We start from the raw sequence: 20311 nt of genomic DNA on the forward strand, positions 1-20311 counted from the left end.
CCACAAATCTGAACTAGTGTCATTCAAATCTTAAAATTATTGCTAAAATAGCACACTTTTACTTAATATTTGAAACTACTTTATCCCCATTTTTAAATGAAAGACAGATGAAAAAACTATTATACGTATATCATTAACTTAACCAAGTAAATACAAAGATTTCATCCTTTAACTTTCAGTGCTGAAAACCAAGGAAAATAGCAAAAGAAAAATGAATACGGAATGTAGCACCACCCCTAAAAATTACTAAGGTAGCATGTTCAAGGGACTTTTCTTATTGTTTGTATTAAATGGCCTTTTTCTTTCCAGAGGCATTTTTGACCCAGACTTATCTTTCTAAACATCAACCTTATATGTTACTTGTAACCTTCAATGGCTTAGAGAATAAAACTCAAACTGCTTGGTACAACTTAAGAGAATATTTCAAAATTGTACTTAATAATCTTACTAGCCTTTTCGGATTGATTTCCATTCCCTAAAATAGCTGAAAGTACACAGCATTTGATGTCAGAGACACACAGGTCTCTAATGCTGGGCAAATAGGTGGATTATGCCAATCAAAAGAAATTAATATTTGGGAAGAAGACTATGACTTTTAGACAAGCTAAAACTGATCCAGCAATGTGTAAGTCAATCATCATTGCTAAATCAATGATGAGTTCTCAGACCTCATCTTATTTCACTTAACAGAACATTTGATGCAGCGGCATTCCTACAGGTCAATAAACTTTCTTTACTTGACTTCCAGGCCATGAAATTCTTTTGGTTTTCCTCCTAGCACACTGGTTTTCTGTTTCCCTGTCTCTCCTGTTTCTTTGTGCTGCTTTCTCTTCTTCTCTGAAAGCTTTCTAATACTCATCTGTAATATACTAGGAAATTATGTTGGCTTTACCTCAATATATATCCAAAATCCAAACACCTTCATTGCTAACATCCTGAATCTAAATCATCATTTTACCTCTTGCTTGGATTACTGTAATAATCTCCTAAATATTCTTCCAGCCTACATGCTATCCTCAACATCACAGCCAACTGTCTTGAAATATAGCTCAGATCATGTTGATTTTCTGTGCAAGACCATGAATGACTTCCTTTTTCACTCCAAATAACAGCAAAAGTCCTTTAATGGCCTTCAAATACATCATTTGTCCTCTGTTACCTAACCTCCTTTCGCAGACTGCCATTTTTCCCCTCACTCACTCATTTTCAGACACAGGTCTCCCTGCTGCTGCTTGAACGTACCAGCTAAAGAACACCACTGGTTTTCAGTCTTCTTCGTGGCTAACTGCCTCACTACCTTTGGTTACTTGCTCCTAAATCATCTTCTCAAACAACTCCATCCTGATCACCCAATTTAACAATGGAAACTGACCATACCAATCCTTCTTACCCAAGTCTACCTTTTCTTTTCTTTTATTAGCACTTGTCATTTTCAGCATATTAAATAATTTGGTGTTTTAAAATAAATTTTAAAAATAATTTATCTAAGTCCAGTGAGGGCAGAGATCATTGTCTATAATCCCAATATCTAAAAGAACATCTGACATTGAGTCAATGCTCAATGTCTCTTTGTCTATCTGAAGAATGATCCATGGTAAAAATATGAAAGTTCACATGCTCTTACAAGGTAGCTAACAAAATGGCCCAGGAAAAAAAAAGGAAGTAAAAACGTTAGAAACTGAAGGAAGAACCTAAGGAACAAGTGAAAGGGACTGTGAAGAAATTTAAGAAGCAGCAAAAATACACAACTGGACAAAGTCCACCTCCTTCTCCAACTGTCCCTGCCTGTCATCACCTATGGGTTCATGAAAAACATGGCCATGGAAGGAATGGCGGTTATCACAGGCTCAGCAATATGGACTTCCAGTCACCAAGGTTGACCTTGCTTTAGACACTGCTGAGTGCCCAATCTGCCAGAGACCAGCATTGCATGCCTGATATGCTACCATTCCCCAGGGTGATCAGCAAGCTACCTGGTGGCAGAATGATTACATTCCATCATGGAATGGGCAGCAGTATTCTTATTGGAATTGACACTTACTCTGGATACAGATTTGCCTTCCCTGCACACAGTGCTTTAGCCAAAACTACCACCCAGGACTTACAGTATGCCTTACCCACCATTATGGTATTCCACAAGGCACTGCTTCTGGTCAAGGGACTTGCTTCAGAGCAAATGAAATGTGGCAATGGGCCCATATTCATGAAATTTACTGGTCTTACCCTGTTTCCCCACCATCTGAAAGCAGCTGGCATGATGAAATGGAGGAATGGCCTTCTGAAGATTCAACTATAGCACCAGCTAGATAGTAATACTTTGCAAAGCTGGGGCAAAGTTCTCTAGGGGGCCATGTATGGTCTGAATCAGTGTCCAATCTGATGCTATTTCTCTCCCAGAAAGGATTCACAGGTTCAGGAACCCAAGGGTGAAAAGAGAAGTAGCATCACTCACTATTATCCCCAGTGGCCCACTAGGAAAATTTCTGCTTCCTGTACCACGTGAACTTATGCTCTGCTGGCCAGTAAGTCTTAGTTCCAAAGGGAGGAATGTTTCTACCAGGAGACAATGATTCCATTGAAATGGAAGTTAAGGCTGCCACTAGCTACTTGGGACACCACACGCCTCTGAGTCAACAGGCAAAGAAGGAAGTCACAGTGCTGGTTAGAGTGATTGATCCTAACAACTGAGGGGAATTTGGACTGCTACTCCATTGTTACTATTATTCTCTTTAGTACAAAGGAATTCTTCCAGCAGTCTGCTTTAGACTTGAACTGTACATCTTTTCTTGTTCTCCAGCCTGCCAGTCTACCTACAGATTTAGGACTTACCCAGCCTCCACAATCATGTGAACCAACCAATTCCTTGAAATAAATCTGTATCTTCATCCAACAGGGAACGCGCGTGCGCACGTGTGTGTGTGTGTGTGTGTGTGTGTGTGTGTGTGTGTGTTACTAGGTACTGAATAAGTTACCTCTTCTAAACTTTGCACAATATTTTAAAATAACTATTGTTCTCTTCAACTCACAAATGAAAAACAATAAGAAAGGGCAGAGTCAAAAGCAAAGGGCAAGGCATAGAGTGGTCATGACAGTGGCTGTAGTGGTTTGCTGAAACCCCACTGCTAGTAAGATACAGACGGAATTTCGACCTAGGGCTATCTCATTGCACAGGTAGGGAACAACATCACCTTTATCTTTGTGCAAACATGGAAACTGAATTCTAAACACAGTAAGTGACCTAAATTCACAATAGGGTTAGAATCATTTCTTAAAATTGAAAAAGTGCACTTTCAACTAAAATGTATTTATAGTCTGACTAAACGCCACTTTAACCTCTTTTGCTCTGTCTAGGATGGCATTTCCTGATAATGTACCTTTACAGAAACAATTTTATCACAAGAGAAAAGTAGTCTCTCTGAGGATAACAGTTTAGAAAAAAAATCTATTTTATACAAATGTTCCTACAGAGAGTAAATTTTTTTAAAACATCATTGCATTTACAGGCAAATTCCCCTCAGAGTCAACTACCCTTTCCAAATCAATAACTATTTTAACTTTCTCATCTAATAAAAATAAACTAAATAACTGCCTAACTGAAATATAAAAATCACCCTCAGGAATGTGTTACCTGTCAAAGTCAGAGTTCAGACGCTCAAAATTTTTAATTACTCTAAGGAGTTGGATATCCTGACTGATGAAGCAAGGTGGCAGCAATCCATGAATATTCAACTGTTGTCTCTCTTCCAGGGTAAAAGCTAAGTCCTATGAAGGAAAGAAAAACAATAATTTAAGAGGGGGGAAAAAGACCAAAAGCATATATTTACACAAATAACACCCAACAAATATATTGAATTAACAATCAGAAAACCTGGTGATACTCTAAATATAGCCATTTGACTGAGTAGATCATATAATCTCTTAATACCTGAGTTTCTTCAACTTCAAATGTTAAAATATGTACTATAATATTTTCAGATCTGTGTAACTCACAAAATTGTTAAGATAAAATAAGGTAATGAATTGGAGAAAATGATTTGAAGACATGCAAATGGAAGATATAAATATTATTACTGTCATTAAATATAAAAACAAATAGGAGTTATTCTAAGAGATTTTAAAATTGTGAACATGAGTAGATCGCATATGCCCAGCTTTGCTTCTCCCTATAAAATAGGTCAAGTAATACTTTATATTAGATTGAAGCACCTGTTCCAACACTCCTTTCCCAAGTTATCTCCTACTATTCTTATACACTCCTAACCACACAAAACTCACCACTGTCTGAACACACCTGAACCCTTTTATTTTTCCATGACAACATGGTCAATAACGTCTTTCTTCCCTACTTCTCTGCCCTTCAAACCTTACCTCGTATGCTCTTCTCTTCTCTTCTCTAAAGCCTTCCCAGACTCATCCAATATGTCCATTAGAACCCTATTATTATACCTCTGCTATGTTACCTAGTCACATGAACACTGATTATATAAAACAATAGTAAAGAAACTATGAGGCTTGACAACAAGCAAACAAAATAGAACTGATGGGTTGACACAAAGACCAAGAGTTAACCCAAGAGATGTGCTCAGATATAATACAAGGGGTAGTAATAGCAGAGTAATCCCAGTAGTCACTAATATGGACTGAACAATTCCCCCTAAAGAGAGTTCTCCTCCTGGGGATTCTGAAGTCCAAGAGGTCTCTCTGATTAGACTGTGACTGCTATGCCTATGGGTCTGGCAAAAGTGCACCGACATGATGATAGTCAAGTTCGCTCATTGTGACTGCTACTGTCTCATAGACAACCAAGATGAGCAGACACATGTTCACTAACTTTGCTTTGGAAAATTTTACAGCCATCCTTTTCTGCCCTGAAAGTTTCTTTTGATAGCAAAATGACTCGTGAATCTTTGAGAAGTGTATTACTCTGGGAAATGGACAATTTGGTTCATCCCGAGGGTGACAGAACATGATTGGTGAGAAATGAACATGTCCAACCTCAGGAAGTAGGTGAAGGAAGTCAATGAATGAACAGCTCTATTTTTTTATTATTTTTTTAAAATATGAGTAGGCCCATTAATTCATGTCACTGATAGAAAGCCTTAAGTTTAGGCTCCCACAGACAGACTGAAGAAAGTCAAATAGATTTGTCCACTGAATGACCCCTGACCCTTGGTAGAACTCTCTAACTTGGCTGCAAGAGCTAGCTAGGACCAATAGCTCCTTTGACTTCTCAAAAAGTGTCCAATTGCAATTAGCACAGCTGGTGTCTAGTTACAAGATGTTTTTCTCCACTAGCAGCCACACTTAGGACTGAAAAGCCCCAATTGTTACATGCTCAGTTGGGGGTACTCTGCAGCTCCAATATGTATAAACTGCCGTAGGATGGTCCCTTTCCTAGAGGATAATCCAGTGTGCCTAGCCTTGCCTGCCCATTTACCCTCTCTTGGGTGCCTGGAGAAGAGGTAAGCACAGCCCCCAGTTTGGAGTTTCAGCACACACCAGGACTCACTGTGGTGTTGCTGGAACCTTTTATGTGCCATTTTCTTTTTTTATCTGTGATTTGTGTTCTCAAGCCAGAATCCAAAATGGCATGAGATAAGAGAATTTTTCTGTTCTTTTTTTTTTTTTTACTGCTTTATCCTTAGTGCTCAGAACAGTGCCTGACATAAATAAATTTCAGTAATTTACTACTTAAACAACAGTTTTAAATAATAAGTTTAAAGACTTATATTACAATTTTAAAAACAATGAAATTGCTGCTCAGAAAAAAGCTGATTAGTATAGTAATTCTGGTAAAATTACATTTAAAATGTAAAGCAACCTGAAAGGGATATTTGTATATAAAAGTAACTATAAAATGCATGTTAAAGATATAACTGAGAAGACTGATCGTTCAAAGTAAACTGTCATGAAATAACTCCTTGAAGTGAAACAGAATTATGTACAGTAATATATTTGAAAAAAACAGAAAAGTCAATAATTTTTTCTCAAACTTGAAATGAAAACTGTAAATTAAAAATGGGGAAAATAGCTAGGCTAAAGTTAGTTTCAAAAATACATGATAATATGTGAAGAAGCAGTAAACTTCTGAATTCTATGCCTTAAAAATCTGCCTGCAAAAATAATTATCAAAATATCAATATTTTGAGAATAAGGGTTGTTATCAGAAGTACTAACATATGCTCCTTTATTCACTTAATGGCACTTAACTATCATTTATTGGTGTAGAGGCCAGTCTTTTTACATAAATTTTCCAGTGTCTGGTATGAAACTAATTCCTAAATCTAACAGGTCTCCCATATCTACACCATGTAAATGATAATGCCGTCTGCCTATCTTTTGATGTTTAGTAACCATAAACTTCCATACACCGTTAGCCACATTTTCCAAGACATTGTAAAGTGCCAATTCACCTCTTAAAAAAACAACAAGGAGGGCTTAGAAATCTGGGTATTAAATTCTTATGATGGATTGCTATTCTGTTTCTACCCTTTATGAGTTTTAAAAGATCAGTGAGTAAGTAAAATTAAATATTACAATCCCTGAAAATGTAAAAATATAGGGTGATTTCATGTAAACCACAGTTTTAAGAATGACTCATCAATGTGATTCCTACTGCCCAGTAGCTTCCCAAAATGTATTCAGAGAAAGAATAAGTGGAATTTTGAATCATTTAACAATCTTGGCTCCATATTTCATTCTTTTATACTAACAGAAACATATTCATAGATATCTTTTATAGAAATTTATAAACAAATCAGTTATGTCTAAAACTTGACAGTAAAATGCTAGCTTTACACTATCTTTTTATTAAAAGCTGATGTAACATACAAGTGTTCAAAGAATTTTTACCCTACCTCTATCCTGTAGGGCCTAACAAAGGATGGCGTATCTGAAGCATACATGCAGGTTCTAACTTTCATTTGGTTTCTACTGAGTCTTTTCATGCAGTTGAAAAGCTTAGACATCTATACACATATTGGGTTTCCAGACTACCTATAAATCTCATTCCCTAAAAGCATTCTTATACACACTAGGTTCAACCCTGATTTTTTTCCTTTTCTGTCTTCCTTTTACTTTCTCTACTCTTTAAAAATATTTTTGGACTAGCTCCCTAGACAGCAGAATGGTATGTTGTTTCACTGCTAAGAGAAGAAACAGGACAACTATTCATCTGGACTTTACTAATTAATCTATGTATATCTTCTTGAGAAAACTGAGACTATCAAGCAGAAATGAAAACGAAATTCCTGGCAAAACAAAATACTTATATTTGAAACTATGTTTGTATGGAGCAAACATAACTAAGAAAGAAAGCAGTTTTATCCTAAATAATTTATTCGAAACAGAATATTCAGTATTCTATACAACCGTCTTTAATGTTTTCAATGAACTTTAGTAGTTTGCTTTCTTTTTTCCCTGAATAATGATTAAAAATCATCAGGCTGAATGGCAAAAAGGAAAATATCATCTAAGACATAAAATCTTTAAGATGAGAAATCTATACATGTATAATAATTCATTACAATAACCAGATTTTAATGTTTGAAGTCATAGTCATTTAGGACAGAGATGTTTATGTGTTTTGTTCAACTGGTGAAACCCTCATATCTAAAACAATTCCTACCATTTTGTAGGCAATCAATGAAAATATTTTGCATTAACTAATTATTAACGATTTGCTGAAACTATACGATTGCTATGATATGTTTTGGAGAAAACAAAGCAGACATGAATAAAAAAGTAGAGAAGCAAGTGGTGAGCAATAATTGCAAAAATCTGAAACAGCTAAGTGTACATCCATACACTAGAATATTCGTCGTCGTCATCGTCGTCGTCGGCAGCGGTCCGTCTGGAGAGACGATGTTGTAGCTTCTTAAGAGTCTAACTGCACCGCCGAGAATGGCTGTGCAGTCCGACTCGGGAGTGACACGGTATCTGTCTCCTCCCGTGTTGAATCGACATCTTGTGATGGCGCTGGAGTGTCCTCTCCAGTGAAGCTGAAGCTACAGAGCCTGGGCAGGGTGATATGGAGGGTCTGCTGTTGCCCATGCAGCAGACCCCCCCTCTCTTCGCACCTGAAGGGTCCAAGGGAAAGACGGAGTCAATACAGATTGGCTTCAGGTGCGCCGCAGGAGTTACCGGTGTTGACTACAACGTCAAACCGCCTTAGGGACTCCGGCTCCGGATTTTCTGTCGGGGTTTACTCCCTTAGCCTTTCCCCTGAAGAGGTATGCCGCAAGGCAGCGGAGGTTTTTTGGAGTCAGAGTTTTCCTTCTCTGATGTGCCCTGACTGGAAGATCGAACCAGCGACACTTAGCTCGCAGGCCGACGCTCAATCCACTGAGCCAAACCAGCCAGGGTACTAGAATATTACTCAACAATAAAAAGAAACAAACTAATAAAACTTGAAACAGAGTAATTTCAAATGCATTATGCTAAGTGAAAGAAGCCAGATTCAAAAGGCTACATACTGTCTGACTGCATTTATTTGACTTTCTGGCAAAGACAAAATTATATTAAAAAATCAGTAGTACTCAGAGCCTGGGCCATAAACAAATGAGTTGACTATGAAGGGCAACACGAGGAAATAATTTGAGATAAAGAAACTGCTCTTGATTTGAAGGCCTGGTTACACAACCTTGTACTTTTGTCAAAACTAATAGAATTACACAACAAAAAGTTAATTTCACTATACTGAATTTTATTATGCTCTATAAAAATTCAGCAGCTAATTTTCTCCTTACTAGAAATGAACATAGTTAAAATGACTAAATTAATTAAAATTAATTAAAATAACCAGACCAACTCATGCTGGCTGCACAAGGGATTCTGGCACCAAACACAGTTATGACAATAGTATTGACTACATTCCCTGTGCTGTACTTTATATCCTGTGACTTTCTTGTAACTACCAATTTGTACTTCTTAATCCCTTCACTCAGACCCAAACCCCCTCCCTTCTGAACACCCTCAGTCTCTCCGTATGTTCTCTGTATCTATGAATCTGTTTCTGTTTTGTTTATTTTTTTCTTTAGATTCCATATATAAGTGAAGTCATAATGGCACATCACTTCTAAAAGTGTTTTTTCTTACCAAAAGATTTTCAAATTAATTTTAATAGTAATTTGTAGAAAATTTATCTGCTAAGAGTACAAAAGAAAGGGCCTTGTGTTTTTATTATTTATCATTTTGAAATGAAATTATCAAATTGAGCTTTAGTTTTAAATATAATAGTATTTTCAGTATAGTAACATAGTGTATGTGCATTGTTTATATCTACATAAAGAGAAGTTATATTGATTTGTCCTGGACACATTCTACTAAAGAGCTCCTTTGTATAATTCTTCCAGTGTGCCAAAAATCGCTCTTTGAAGTTCTAGTTGACAACATAGATAACAACTTTTAGAACTTCCTGGTAGTATGCAGCCTCATTTCTTCAAAACAACATCAGTCAGAATGAATACATATTTCCAAGGAAAAGTTTATGTCAGAAAAATAATCGTATAAAATTATTATTTTGAATGCATTCAGCTGTGCAATCAAATTAGTGATAGTCTCCTTTAAGAGACAGAAAATCAACTACTTAAAAACCTATGGAGAAGTAAGTGGAAGTTACATTAACCTCCTCCAGGGACAAATCTGGCACTACAAATAAATTGTAGAGAAATCCTCCTGAATAACCAACTGAACACTAGCTGTAGAGAATATCTAATAACCACAGACAGAAGAAACCACTTCACCACAATGTGACTGGTAGGACGTTGAGAGACATGAGAGGGCTGACTGGGCTCCCATGGGCAGCAGCTAAAGATCTGGAGGGATATTTCAGCAGCTGGGGGGTTCCCCTGAGAAGTGTGGGGTCTAAACCCCAAGCTGGGTTCCCCAGCCTACAGCACCAGGGCCAGAAAGGAATGCAGATAACATTCAGCTATGAAGAAGAGCAGGGTCTCAGTCTGCAAGAGGAACATGGCTGGAGAAGCAGAGAGCCTCTTAAAGGGCCAATACACAGAATACCATTTGCAGCCACTTACCCTGGGCTCCAGCAGAGGAAGGGAAGATTGGACAAGAGATTATTGAGGTGAGTCTGGTGTTAGTAGCTCTGGGGAGAGAACTGAAGGCATAGCAGCCAAGATCCCTGCGCTGAGTCATTCCCCATACTGCAGGTGCCATCTTTATCAGGAAGAGCACTACTCTCCAAGTGACATCAGCCTGAGGGGAAGTAAGAGCTCCACTGGCAGGAATTACTCTGCCCCACCCTGTGGATCTTAAATTGGGCTGCTGATTACAGCTTGATTAGCTTAACAACTGATCAATTTCAGGGCTGATTAGTTTAACAACTAAAGCAGAAAATTAATTCAGTAGCCAAAATGAAAAGACAAAGAAACAGACCCCAAATAAAAGAGAATTCTCCAGAAGAAGAACTAGATGAAATGGAGATAAGAAATTTATCAGATGAAGAGTATACATCACATCATGGGAATACCAGAAGAAGAAGAGAGCAAGCAAGGCATCAAGAACCTATTTGAAGAAATAATGACCGAAAACTTCCTTAATCTGTGAAGGAAAAAGACACACAAGTCCAGGAAGCTCAGAGGGTCCCAACCAAGTTGGACCCAAAGAGGCTTACACCAAGACACATTATAATTTAAATGACAAGGTTTAAAGACAAGGAGAGAATCCTAAAAGCTGCAAAAGAAAAGCAGGGAGTTAACTACAAGGGAGCACCAATTAGACTGGCATCTCATTTCTCAACAGAAACATTTCAGGAAAGAGGGGAGTGACATGAAGTATTCAAGGTGATGAAAAGCAAGGGTCTACAACCAAGGCTAGTTAACCAACCAAGGATATCATTTAAAATAGGAGAAATAAGAAGCTTCCCAGACAAGAAAAAGCTAAAGGAATCTGTTAACACCAAATCAGTACTTCAACAAATGCTTAAAAAGCTTGCCTTAAGAAAAAGAAGAAGAAAAAGAGACAGAAAAAAAAAAGAAAAATAGTCCAATAATAAAATGACACTACATACATATCTATCAATAATCACCTTACACGTAAATGGCTTAAATGCTCCAACCAAAAGACAGAGGGTAGCTGAATGGATAAGAAAACAAGACCCATATATATGCTGCCCCCAAGAGGTCCATCTCAGATTGAAAGATACATACAAACTGTAAATAAAAGGAAAGGGATGGAAAAATATTTCATGCAAATGGAAAGGAAAGAATACAGGTGTGGTAGTAGTACTTATATCCAACAAAATAGACTTTAAAACCAAGGTTATAGTAAGAGACAAAGATGGACACAATACAGAATGATAAAGGGAAAACTACAACATGAGGTTATACCCAAGAAAACATTTATGCACCCAACATAGGAGCACCTAACCATGTGAAGCATACCTTGATGGACATAAATGGAGAGAATGACAGAAATATAGTCATGGTCAGGGATTTTAACACATCATTGACCTCAATGGATCGATCTTTGAGGCAGAAAATTAACAAGGAGACAGTGGCCTTAAACAACAAACTAGATCAAATGGATTTATGATACTTTTCAAGTGCACATGGAACAGTTTCTAGGATAGACCACAGGTTAAGATACAAAACAAGTCTCAATAAATTTAAGAAGATTGAAATCATATCAAACTTCTTCTTTTACATTTGTTGCAGTACTGGTTGTGAAACTAGAAATCAATCACAAGAAGAACACTGAAAAGCACACAAATATATGGAAGGTAAATAACATGTTATTAAACAATGACTGGCTAAATAACAAGACCAAGAAAGAAATCAAAAAGCTATCTTGAAACAAATGAAAATGAGAACAAACAATCCAAACTCTGTGGGACACATGGAAAGCAATCCTAAGAGGAAAATTCATAGCATTACAGGCTTATCTCAAAAAAAAAAAAAAAACAAGAAAAAGCTCAAAAAGACAATCTAACTTCACACTGAAAAATAACAACAAAGCCCAAAGTAAGTAGAAGGAAGGAAATAATAAAGCTCAGAGCAGAAATAAACAAACTAGAGTCTAAAAAAAAAACAAACAAAACAAAACAAAACAAAAACAGAAGATCAATGAATCCAAGAGAGCTAGTTCTTTGAAAAGATAAACAAGATTATCAAACTTTTAACCAGACTCATCAAGAAAAAAAAGAGAAAGGACTCATATAAGTGTAGTCAGAAGTGAAAGAGGAGAAATAACAACTGACATCAAAGAAATGCAAAGGATTTAAGAAAATATTATGAATAGCTAGCTATATGCCAACAAACTGAACAACCTGGACTAAATGGATAAATTCTTAGAAACATACAATCTTTCAAAACTAAATCAGGAAGGATCAGAGACTCTAAATAGACAGATTAGACCTACTGAAATTAAAGCAGTAATCAAAAAACTCCCAACAAACAAATGCCCTGACCCAGACGGCTTCTCAGGGGAATTTTACCAAACATTCTGAGAAAAACTAACAGCTCTACTTCTCAAAATATTTTATAAAATTCAAGAGGAGAGAAGGCTTCTAAACTCATTTTATGAGGCTGGCATTATCCTAATTCCAAAACTAGATAAAGACATTACAAAGAAAGGAAATTATAGGCCACTATCTCTGATGAACATAGACACTAAAATCCTCAACAAAATATTAGCAAACCAAATACAGCAATGCATCAAAATGATCATACTGTACACCATGATCATGTGGGATTCATTCCAGAAATGTACAGTTGGTACAGCATTTGTGAATCAATAAATGTGATTCTCTACCGAAATAAAATGAAGGATAAAAACCACATGATCAAATCAACAGATGCAGAAAAAGCATTTGATAAAATCCAGAACCCATTTATGATAAAAACACTCAGCAAAATGAGAATGGAGGGAACATACTTAAACATAATAAAGGCCATATATGACAAACACTCTGCCACCATCATACTCAACAGGCAAAAACTACAAGCGTTCCCCTTAAGATCAGGAACAAGACAGGTATATCTGCTTTCACCTCTCTTATTCAACATAGTACTGGATGTCCTAGCCACAGCAATCAGACAAAAGAAGAAATAAAAGTCATCCAAATTGGAAAAAAAAGTAGTAAAACTGTCCTAATTCACAGATGACATGATTCTGTTCATAGAGAACCCCAAAGATTCCACCAAAAAACTACTAGAAGTGATAAGTGAATTCAGCAAAGTAGCAGGATACAAAATTAATATCCAGAAGTCAGTTGCATTTTTATATACCAATAACGAACAAAGGGAAATAAAGAAAAGAGTCTCATTCCCCAGTTCTTCAAAAAGAATAAAATAACTAGGAATAAACCTAACCTAGGACGTAAAAGACTTGTACTCAGAACATTTTAAGACACTGAAGAAGATACAAATGAGTGGAAGCATGTCCCATGTTAATGGATAGAAAGAATTAACATCATTAAAATGTCCATACTATCCAAAGAAATCTATAGATTCAACAATTCCTATCAAGAGTCCAATGATGTATTTCACAGAACTAGAACAAATATTTTAAAAATGTATATGGAACCACAAAAGGCTCCACATAGCAACAGTGATCCTGAGAAGGAAGAACAAAGTTGGAGGAATCACACTACCTAATATCAAACTGTAGTATTAGGCCACAGTAATCAAAACAGCATGGTATTGGCATAAAAACAAACACATAGACTAATAGAACAGAATAGAGAGCCCAGAAATAAACTTACACCTTTATAGTCAATTAATATTCAGCAGAGGAAGCAAACACATACAATGGGCTAAAAACTGTTTATTCAATAAGTGATGTTGGGAAACATGCAGAAAAATGAAACTAGATCACCTTTTTACACCACACACAAGAATAAATACAAAATGGATCAAAGACTTAAATGTTAGACCCGAAACCATAAAAATCCTAGAAAAAAACATAGGCAACAAAATCTCAGACATTGCTCATAGCAATTTTTTTTTTTTTTTTTTTTTTTGGATATGTCTCCCCAGGTAAGGGAAACAAAAGAAAAACAAGTGGGACTTCATCAAACTAAAAAGCTTTTGCACAGCAAAGGAAATCACCAAAAAATTAAAAGACAACCTGCAGAATGGGAGAATGTATTCACCAGTATATCTGATAAGGGTTTAATATCCAAAATTTACTAAGTATTAAAAAATTCAATCCCCCCAAAAGACAAACAACCCAATTATAAAATGGGCAAAGGACCTGAAAAGACACTTCTCCAAAGAGGACACACAGATGACCAATAGACATATGAAAAGATGCTCAATGTCACTAATCATCAGAGAGATGCAAATTAAAACCACAATGAGATATCAACTCACACCTGTCAGAATGGCCATCATTAATAAATCAATAAACAACAAGTACTGATGAGGATGTGGAGAAAGAGAATCTCTTTTGCACTGGTGGTGGGAATGCAGCCACTGTGGAAAGCAGTATGGCAATGTCTAAAAAAATTAAAAATGGATCTGCCTTTTGACCCAGTGATCCCACTTCTGGGAATATATCCAAAGGAACCCAAGACACTAATTCAAAAGAACATAAGCATTCCTATGTTCATTGCAATGTTATTTACAATCACCAAGATATGGAAGCAGCTTAAGTGTCCATCAGTAGATGAGTGGATAAAACAACTATGGGACATTTACACAATGGAATACTACTTGGCTGTAAAAAAAGCAGCAAATTTTTCCATTTGCAACAGTATGGATGGATCTGGAGAACATTATGCTAAGTGTAATAAGCCAGTTAACTCATATGTGGACTCTAATGAATGAACTGAACAATAATTAATAAATAGTAATACAAGAATAAACTCTGTTTTGCACACTCTTAACTGTAAACCTCCTTTTGCCAGTGATTCTGTCAGAAATAACAAACATTTTAATGCTATTATATTTGTGACATACATCTTAAAAGATCATTTATATCTACCATAACTTGAAATTAGTCGTTTTAGACCCAAAATAAGGTTGCTTTATAACATGAATAGGTACATAGGCTAGTCATGTTGACAATCTTCCTCCTGATCTTTAAAAATAAAGTTTTATTTTAAATTTCCCATATTTAAATATTTTGCCACGCTATTTAAATCTTTAATAAAAAGGAATATATCTTACAATATCTCATATTTAATGTTTAAGATTTAAATATCTATAGTTCATTATAATTGGTTTCTTCTATAACACTACATATTCTACTTATTTGAAAACATTGCTTTAAGGAGTCCACAGACCTCATCATATTTCCAAAGGAGATTTTTGGCACAAAATATACTAAGAATTGTTGCAGAGAACCATGTTTCATTTTTCTAAGGAACATATGCATACTTCACATATCAACTTGATATTCCCAGAAATGCCACAAGATGGCTTTCTTACTTCAGACCCACAGTTGAGATTTTCAGAGATGTTTTGTCTCCTCTTATAGTTACTTTGTGGGTGATTGTGAAGCTCACTGTATTGGTTAAGGTTCTCCAGAGAAAGGAAACCAATAGGATGTATGTATATAATATACATCATACATATGAAGAAATTTATTTAAGGAATTGGCCCATACAATTATGGAGATTTGTAAGTCTCTAGAGCTGAAGTTAGCAAGATGGAGACCCAGGAGAACCAATGTTGAAGTCCAGTCCAAGTCTAAAGGCTTGAGAAACAAAGAGAGCTGACAGTATAGCCTGGCCTGAAGGTCAGGAGGCTCAAGACCCAGGAAAAGCTAATGTTTTTGTTCAAGTCCAAATGTAGGGAAAAAAACAACAACAATGTCCTAGCTTGAAGTTAGTCAGACAAGAGGGTTTCCCTCTTACTCACAGAAGGGTCAGCCTTTTTGTTCTATTTAGGCCCTCAACTGAATGGATGAGGCCCACCCAAACTAGGGAGGGAAGCTGGCTTTACTCAGTCTACCAATTCAAATATTAATCTCAAGTTGCCTTGACCAAGTAGCTCATCTGGTTAGTGCGTCATCTCAAAATACCAAGGTTGTGTGTTCATTCTCCAGTCAGGGCACATACAAGAATCAACCAATGACTACATAAAAATAAGTGGAACAACAAACTGATATTTCTAAGAGAAAAAAACTCATAGACATGGACAATAGAGTGGGGATGCTGAGGAGAGGAGGTGATGAGAGGAGGTGGAGGAGGGTATAGGGGAATAAACGGTGATAGAAGGATATTTGACTTGGGGTGGTGAACACACAATACAGTGTACAGGTAACGTGTTATGAAACTGGGCACCTGACACCTGTATAATTTTGTTAACCAGTGTCACTCAAAAAATCAATAAAAATGGGAAAAATAATATATTAAATAAAAGCACTGGTATATATATAAAAAAAACCCAAGTATTTATCTCATCCATAAACACCCTCGCAGTCATACCCAGAATAATATTTGACCAAATGTCTGGCAACCCAGAGTCCCAGTCAAGTCGACACATAAAATTCACCATCACAGTTACCAAATATTTTTCAACAAATATTTTTTTAGTAACTGCTCACAATGCTTACAGGCACTAAACCAATGACACAGTGATATGTCAAATATGGTCCATAGCTTCATGAAATTTATAATCTAGAGAGCTTAATAGGATATTATATAAATAGCTATACAAATAACTATAAAATAATGATGTGATAAGTACAGGGAAAAGAAAAGGGAAAGCTTAAGATCTAACTTAAGTTAGAAGGCTAACAGGGAAGAGCTTACTGAGAATGGTGTTCAAATGAGATCTGAAGGACACACAGAAGAGTAGGAGTTGACCAGGTGAAAAGCTGGGGGTGGTAGTGCAGATGAGAACAGTGGCATAAACCCTGATGCACAAAGGGCTGTATTCCTGGAGAAAGAAATAGGAAAGAAAACTGAACCAACTGTGGGAAGACGGCTAACAGATGAACAGAGAAGACAGGCAGGAACTAGAACAGGCAAGTCCTTGTTAGCCTGATAAAGTTTCAAACGTATCCTAAGACTAATGGGAAGACCCAGTTCTTTCCCTAATATACCGTTTCATGAAAATGCTACAAGTGAGTTCACCACACTCACCCCACAGTATTTGTTACTCACCACATTGAGGAATCCCCATGCTAAAGCTAACTCAGTAAAAGCAAAAACAACGCTTCAGAACCAGTTTCAGAGTACCAGGCTGATGCAAATTCAATCTGGGATCATGATTCTCAAACTGTTTTCCATGTCTCTGCATAATTCACATATATACTTCTAACTGCAGCATTTCTCTTTATAACACAATCTCCTATCCCCCACTCTAAGGACATACCTGATTCATGCCCTACATTAATAACATTTATGAAAAATAACTAAAACTACTCTTAACATAGTATTTCTAGTATGTAATGGAAACACTTGTCACTGCACAGTAGTTGTCTGCAGGAAGTGGGAGCAGCTAGCTAGCTGATGCACAAAAGTGGGAGAGGGACAAACTTTTCACATTTGTTTATCTTTTTATTTTTATATAGTGACTCTGTAAGGCTATTAAAATATTAACAATTATTAAACCATTTATCTCAATCTCTAAGAATACTTATCATTTACATTTGTTAAATCTCTATCCTTACGTTTCTGGCAGCTCTGGCTACGGCAGAGACTGCTAATTGTCTACCACATCTGATCTCCCTTCCTTCCCAGTAAGGGCACCATAATATTATTTGGGGCAGCAATACATCAGATAAAAGACTATAATTCTGGACTCCTTCATTGTTAGCTGTGGCCATGTGATTGCAAATGGTAGTGTTGTATGTGATGCAGGGAAAGCACCTAAAAGATAGCTGACTCTCCTTTCTTCCAGCAGTCATCTGGGAATGTGCACATACCTATAAAGCTATAGTCGGAACTATGAGGGGATCTTGAGGACAGTAAAGTAGCAATGTTCCGGATCACACTGTGAACACACCAAAAAGCCCTAAAGGGACTCAACAGTCACAGAGAAGGGAAACCCACTATTTTCCAGTTTCTCCAGCCCTAGCTCCAGAGGAATCTCATAGCAGGACCATGGCTACCACAGAGGCCTACAATTTAAGGGAGGGAAAATCACGCTTTATAACCAGAGGAGAAAAGGTCCCAAGATCATGGGTCAAATGGCTACTGCTTTTTTCTCTGTCTTCCAGTCACTTGGCCCAGATGCCAATGCAGCTGCTAGAAGTAAACAGCAGCGCCCCATTCTCTGGCTTGTGGGCTGCAAGCAGGGCCTGCAGAAGACAGACAGTTTCAAAGAAATCATAGAGAGAAGGGAACTGAAGAGAGAAATCCCCTGAAGTTGTTTATGAACTTCTGGGCTCAATTCTGAGCTATGCATGTATAGATCTGAACTAAACTGTGGAGCAAACCACTGAACACATCCCACACTGGACACTGGATGGTGCCCATAATAAACAGATCCAAACGGCAGTACAAAGCAGGCTTTGAAAATGGAATTAATATTGAAATCACAACCCATAGAAGCTGGGTCCAACTTACTAACTGACCTAACTAGGTTGAGAGACTTCTAAAAATAAAAAGAACAGTATTCCCTTTGGATTTAACTAAAACCTATAAACTCATACTATGCAAATATTCAGAATACATGCAAAAATTACTCAGCATACAAAGAAACAGGAAAGCATTAATTCTCAAAGAAATAGAAAAGAAACAAGCACCAATCCCAAGAAAATACAAATAAAGGGGTTATCAAGACCTTATAATCAGGACTTCCGGCCAAGATAGAGGCGTAGACAGACATGCTGCATCTCCCTCTACAACTAAGAAGGAATACAACTACCTCAAAACTAGAAACAACTAGAAGTTCCAGAAAATCAAACTGCATGGAAGTCCAGTAAACAAAGATATAAAGACGAAATACTCATCTGAACAGGGAGTAGGGGTAGAGCCGGGGCAGAGAGGACGCGGTGTGGTGGCAGCAGCAGCGGTGGCAGCGGCAGGCCAACAAAGTGCAGTCATATGTTTTGTTTTTGTTTTTATTAATTAATTTATTTATTTTGTTTTGTTTATTTATTTATTTTTAGAGAGAGGGGAAAGGAGAAAGAGAGGGAAAGAAACATCACTGTGTGGTTGCCTCTCAGTTGCGCCCCCAACTGGGGATCTGACGTGAGACCTAGTCATGTGCCCTGACGTGGAATCGAACCAGCGATACTTGGCTCACAGACCAACGCTCAAGCCACTGAGCCACAGCAGCCAGGGCTTTATTCGTATGTTTTAAAAAGTCAGAAGGGACACCTGGGGAGTGTTCCCAGCTCCTTGCCAGACCTTGCAGCCCATGGTCCAAGCACCAGGGAAAATCAAGCCTCATTGCTTCTGACAGTGCAGACCAGTGGGGGTTGGAGTGGAGGCAACCAGTGCAAAATGAGGAAGCAAGAATTGAAAAAAATGAGGAAAACTTCCCAAATTTTGCAAAGGAGATTGACATACAGGTCTGGGAAGCACGGAGGGTCCCGGGCAAGCTGGACCCAGAGGGAACCACACCAGGATGCATCATGACTGAGATGCCAAAGGTGAAAGATAAAGAGAGAGTCCTGAGGGCAGCAAGAGAGAGGCAGAGAGTTGCCTACAGGAGGGTGCCTATGGGACTATCAGCTGATATCTCAGAGGACCCTTTGCAGGCAGGAAGGGACAGGCAGAAAGTATTCACGGTGATGAAAGGCAACCTGCAACCAGGATTACTCTATCCAGCAAAGCTATAATTTAGAATGGAAGGGCAGATGAAGTGCTTCCCAGGCAAGGTGAAGCTAACGGATTTCATCACCACCAAGCCATTATTATATGAAATGTCAAAGGGACTTACTTAAGAAAAAGAAGATCGAAACTATGAGCACTAAAATGACAACAGACTCACAACTATCAACAACTGAATCTAAAAAATAAAAACAAAACCCAACTAAGCAAACCAGAATAGGAACAGAATCATAGGTATGGGGATCATTTGGAGGGTTATCAGCTGGGAGCGGGGAGGGGGATAAATGGGGAAATGGTGCAGGGACTAAGAAGCATAATTGGTTGGTACAAAATAGACAGGGAGAAGTTAAGAATAATATAGGAAAGGGTGAAGCCAAAGAACATATATGCACAACCCATGGACATGAACTAAGGGATTGGAATTGCTGGAGGGAAGGGGGGCACCTGGGCAGAGGGGAGCAAAGGGGAAAAAATTTGAACTACTGTAACAACATAATCAATAAAATTTACCTAAAAAAGAACTTATAATCAGTTATTGTAACCATGCCCCAAGCCATAAGGGCAAAATCTTTTTATATGACTGAAAAGATAGAAAGTCTTGGCTAAGAAATGAAAACTATA

At 37.4% G+C, this 20311-nt stretch overlaps 1 protein-coding gene across 1 annotated transcript in view; it reads right to left on the bottom strand.

The window, feature by feature from the left end:
• Positions 1-20311, bottom strand: part of ME1 (malic enzyme 1) — a 170758-nt gene that overhangs the window by 137387 nt on the left and 13060 nt on the right. The window contains exon 2 of the mRNA XM_090279624.1: positions 3629-3762. Within this exon, the coding sequence (XP_090135750.1) occupies positions 3629-3762 (134 nt within the window). The remainder of the gene's footprint in view (positions 1-3628; positions 3763-20311) is intronic.

Source organism: Furipterus horrens, unplaced genomic scaffold, assembly GCF_987537825.1.
Source record: "Furipterus horrens unplaced genomic scaffold, mFurHor1.1.pri manual_scaffold_6, whole genome shotgun sequence".
NCBI classification, from domain to species: Eukaryota; Metazoa; Chordata; class Mammalia; order Chiroptera; family Furipteridae; genus Furipterus; species Furipterus horrens.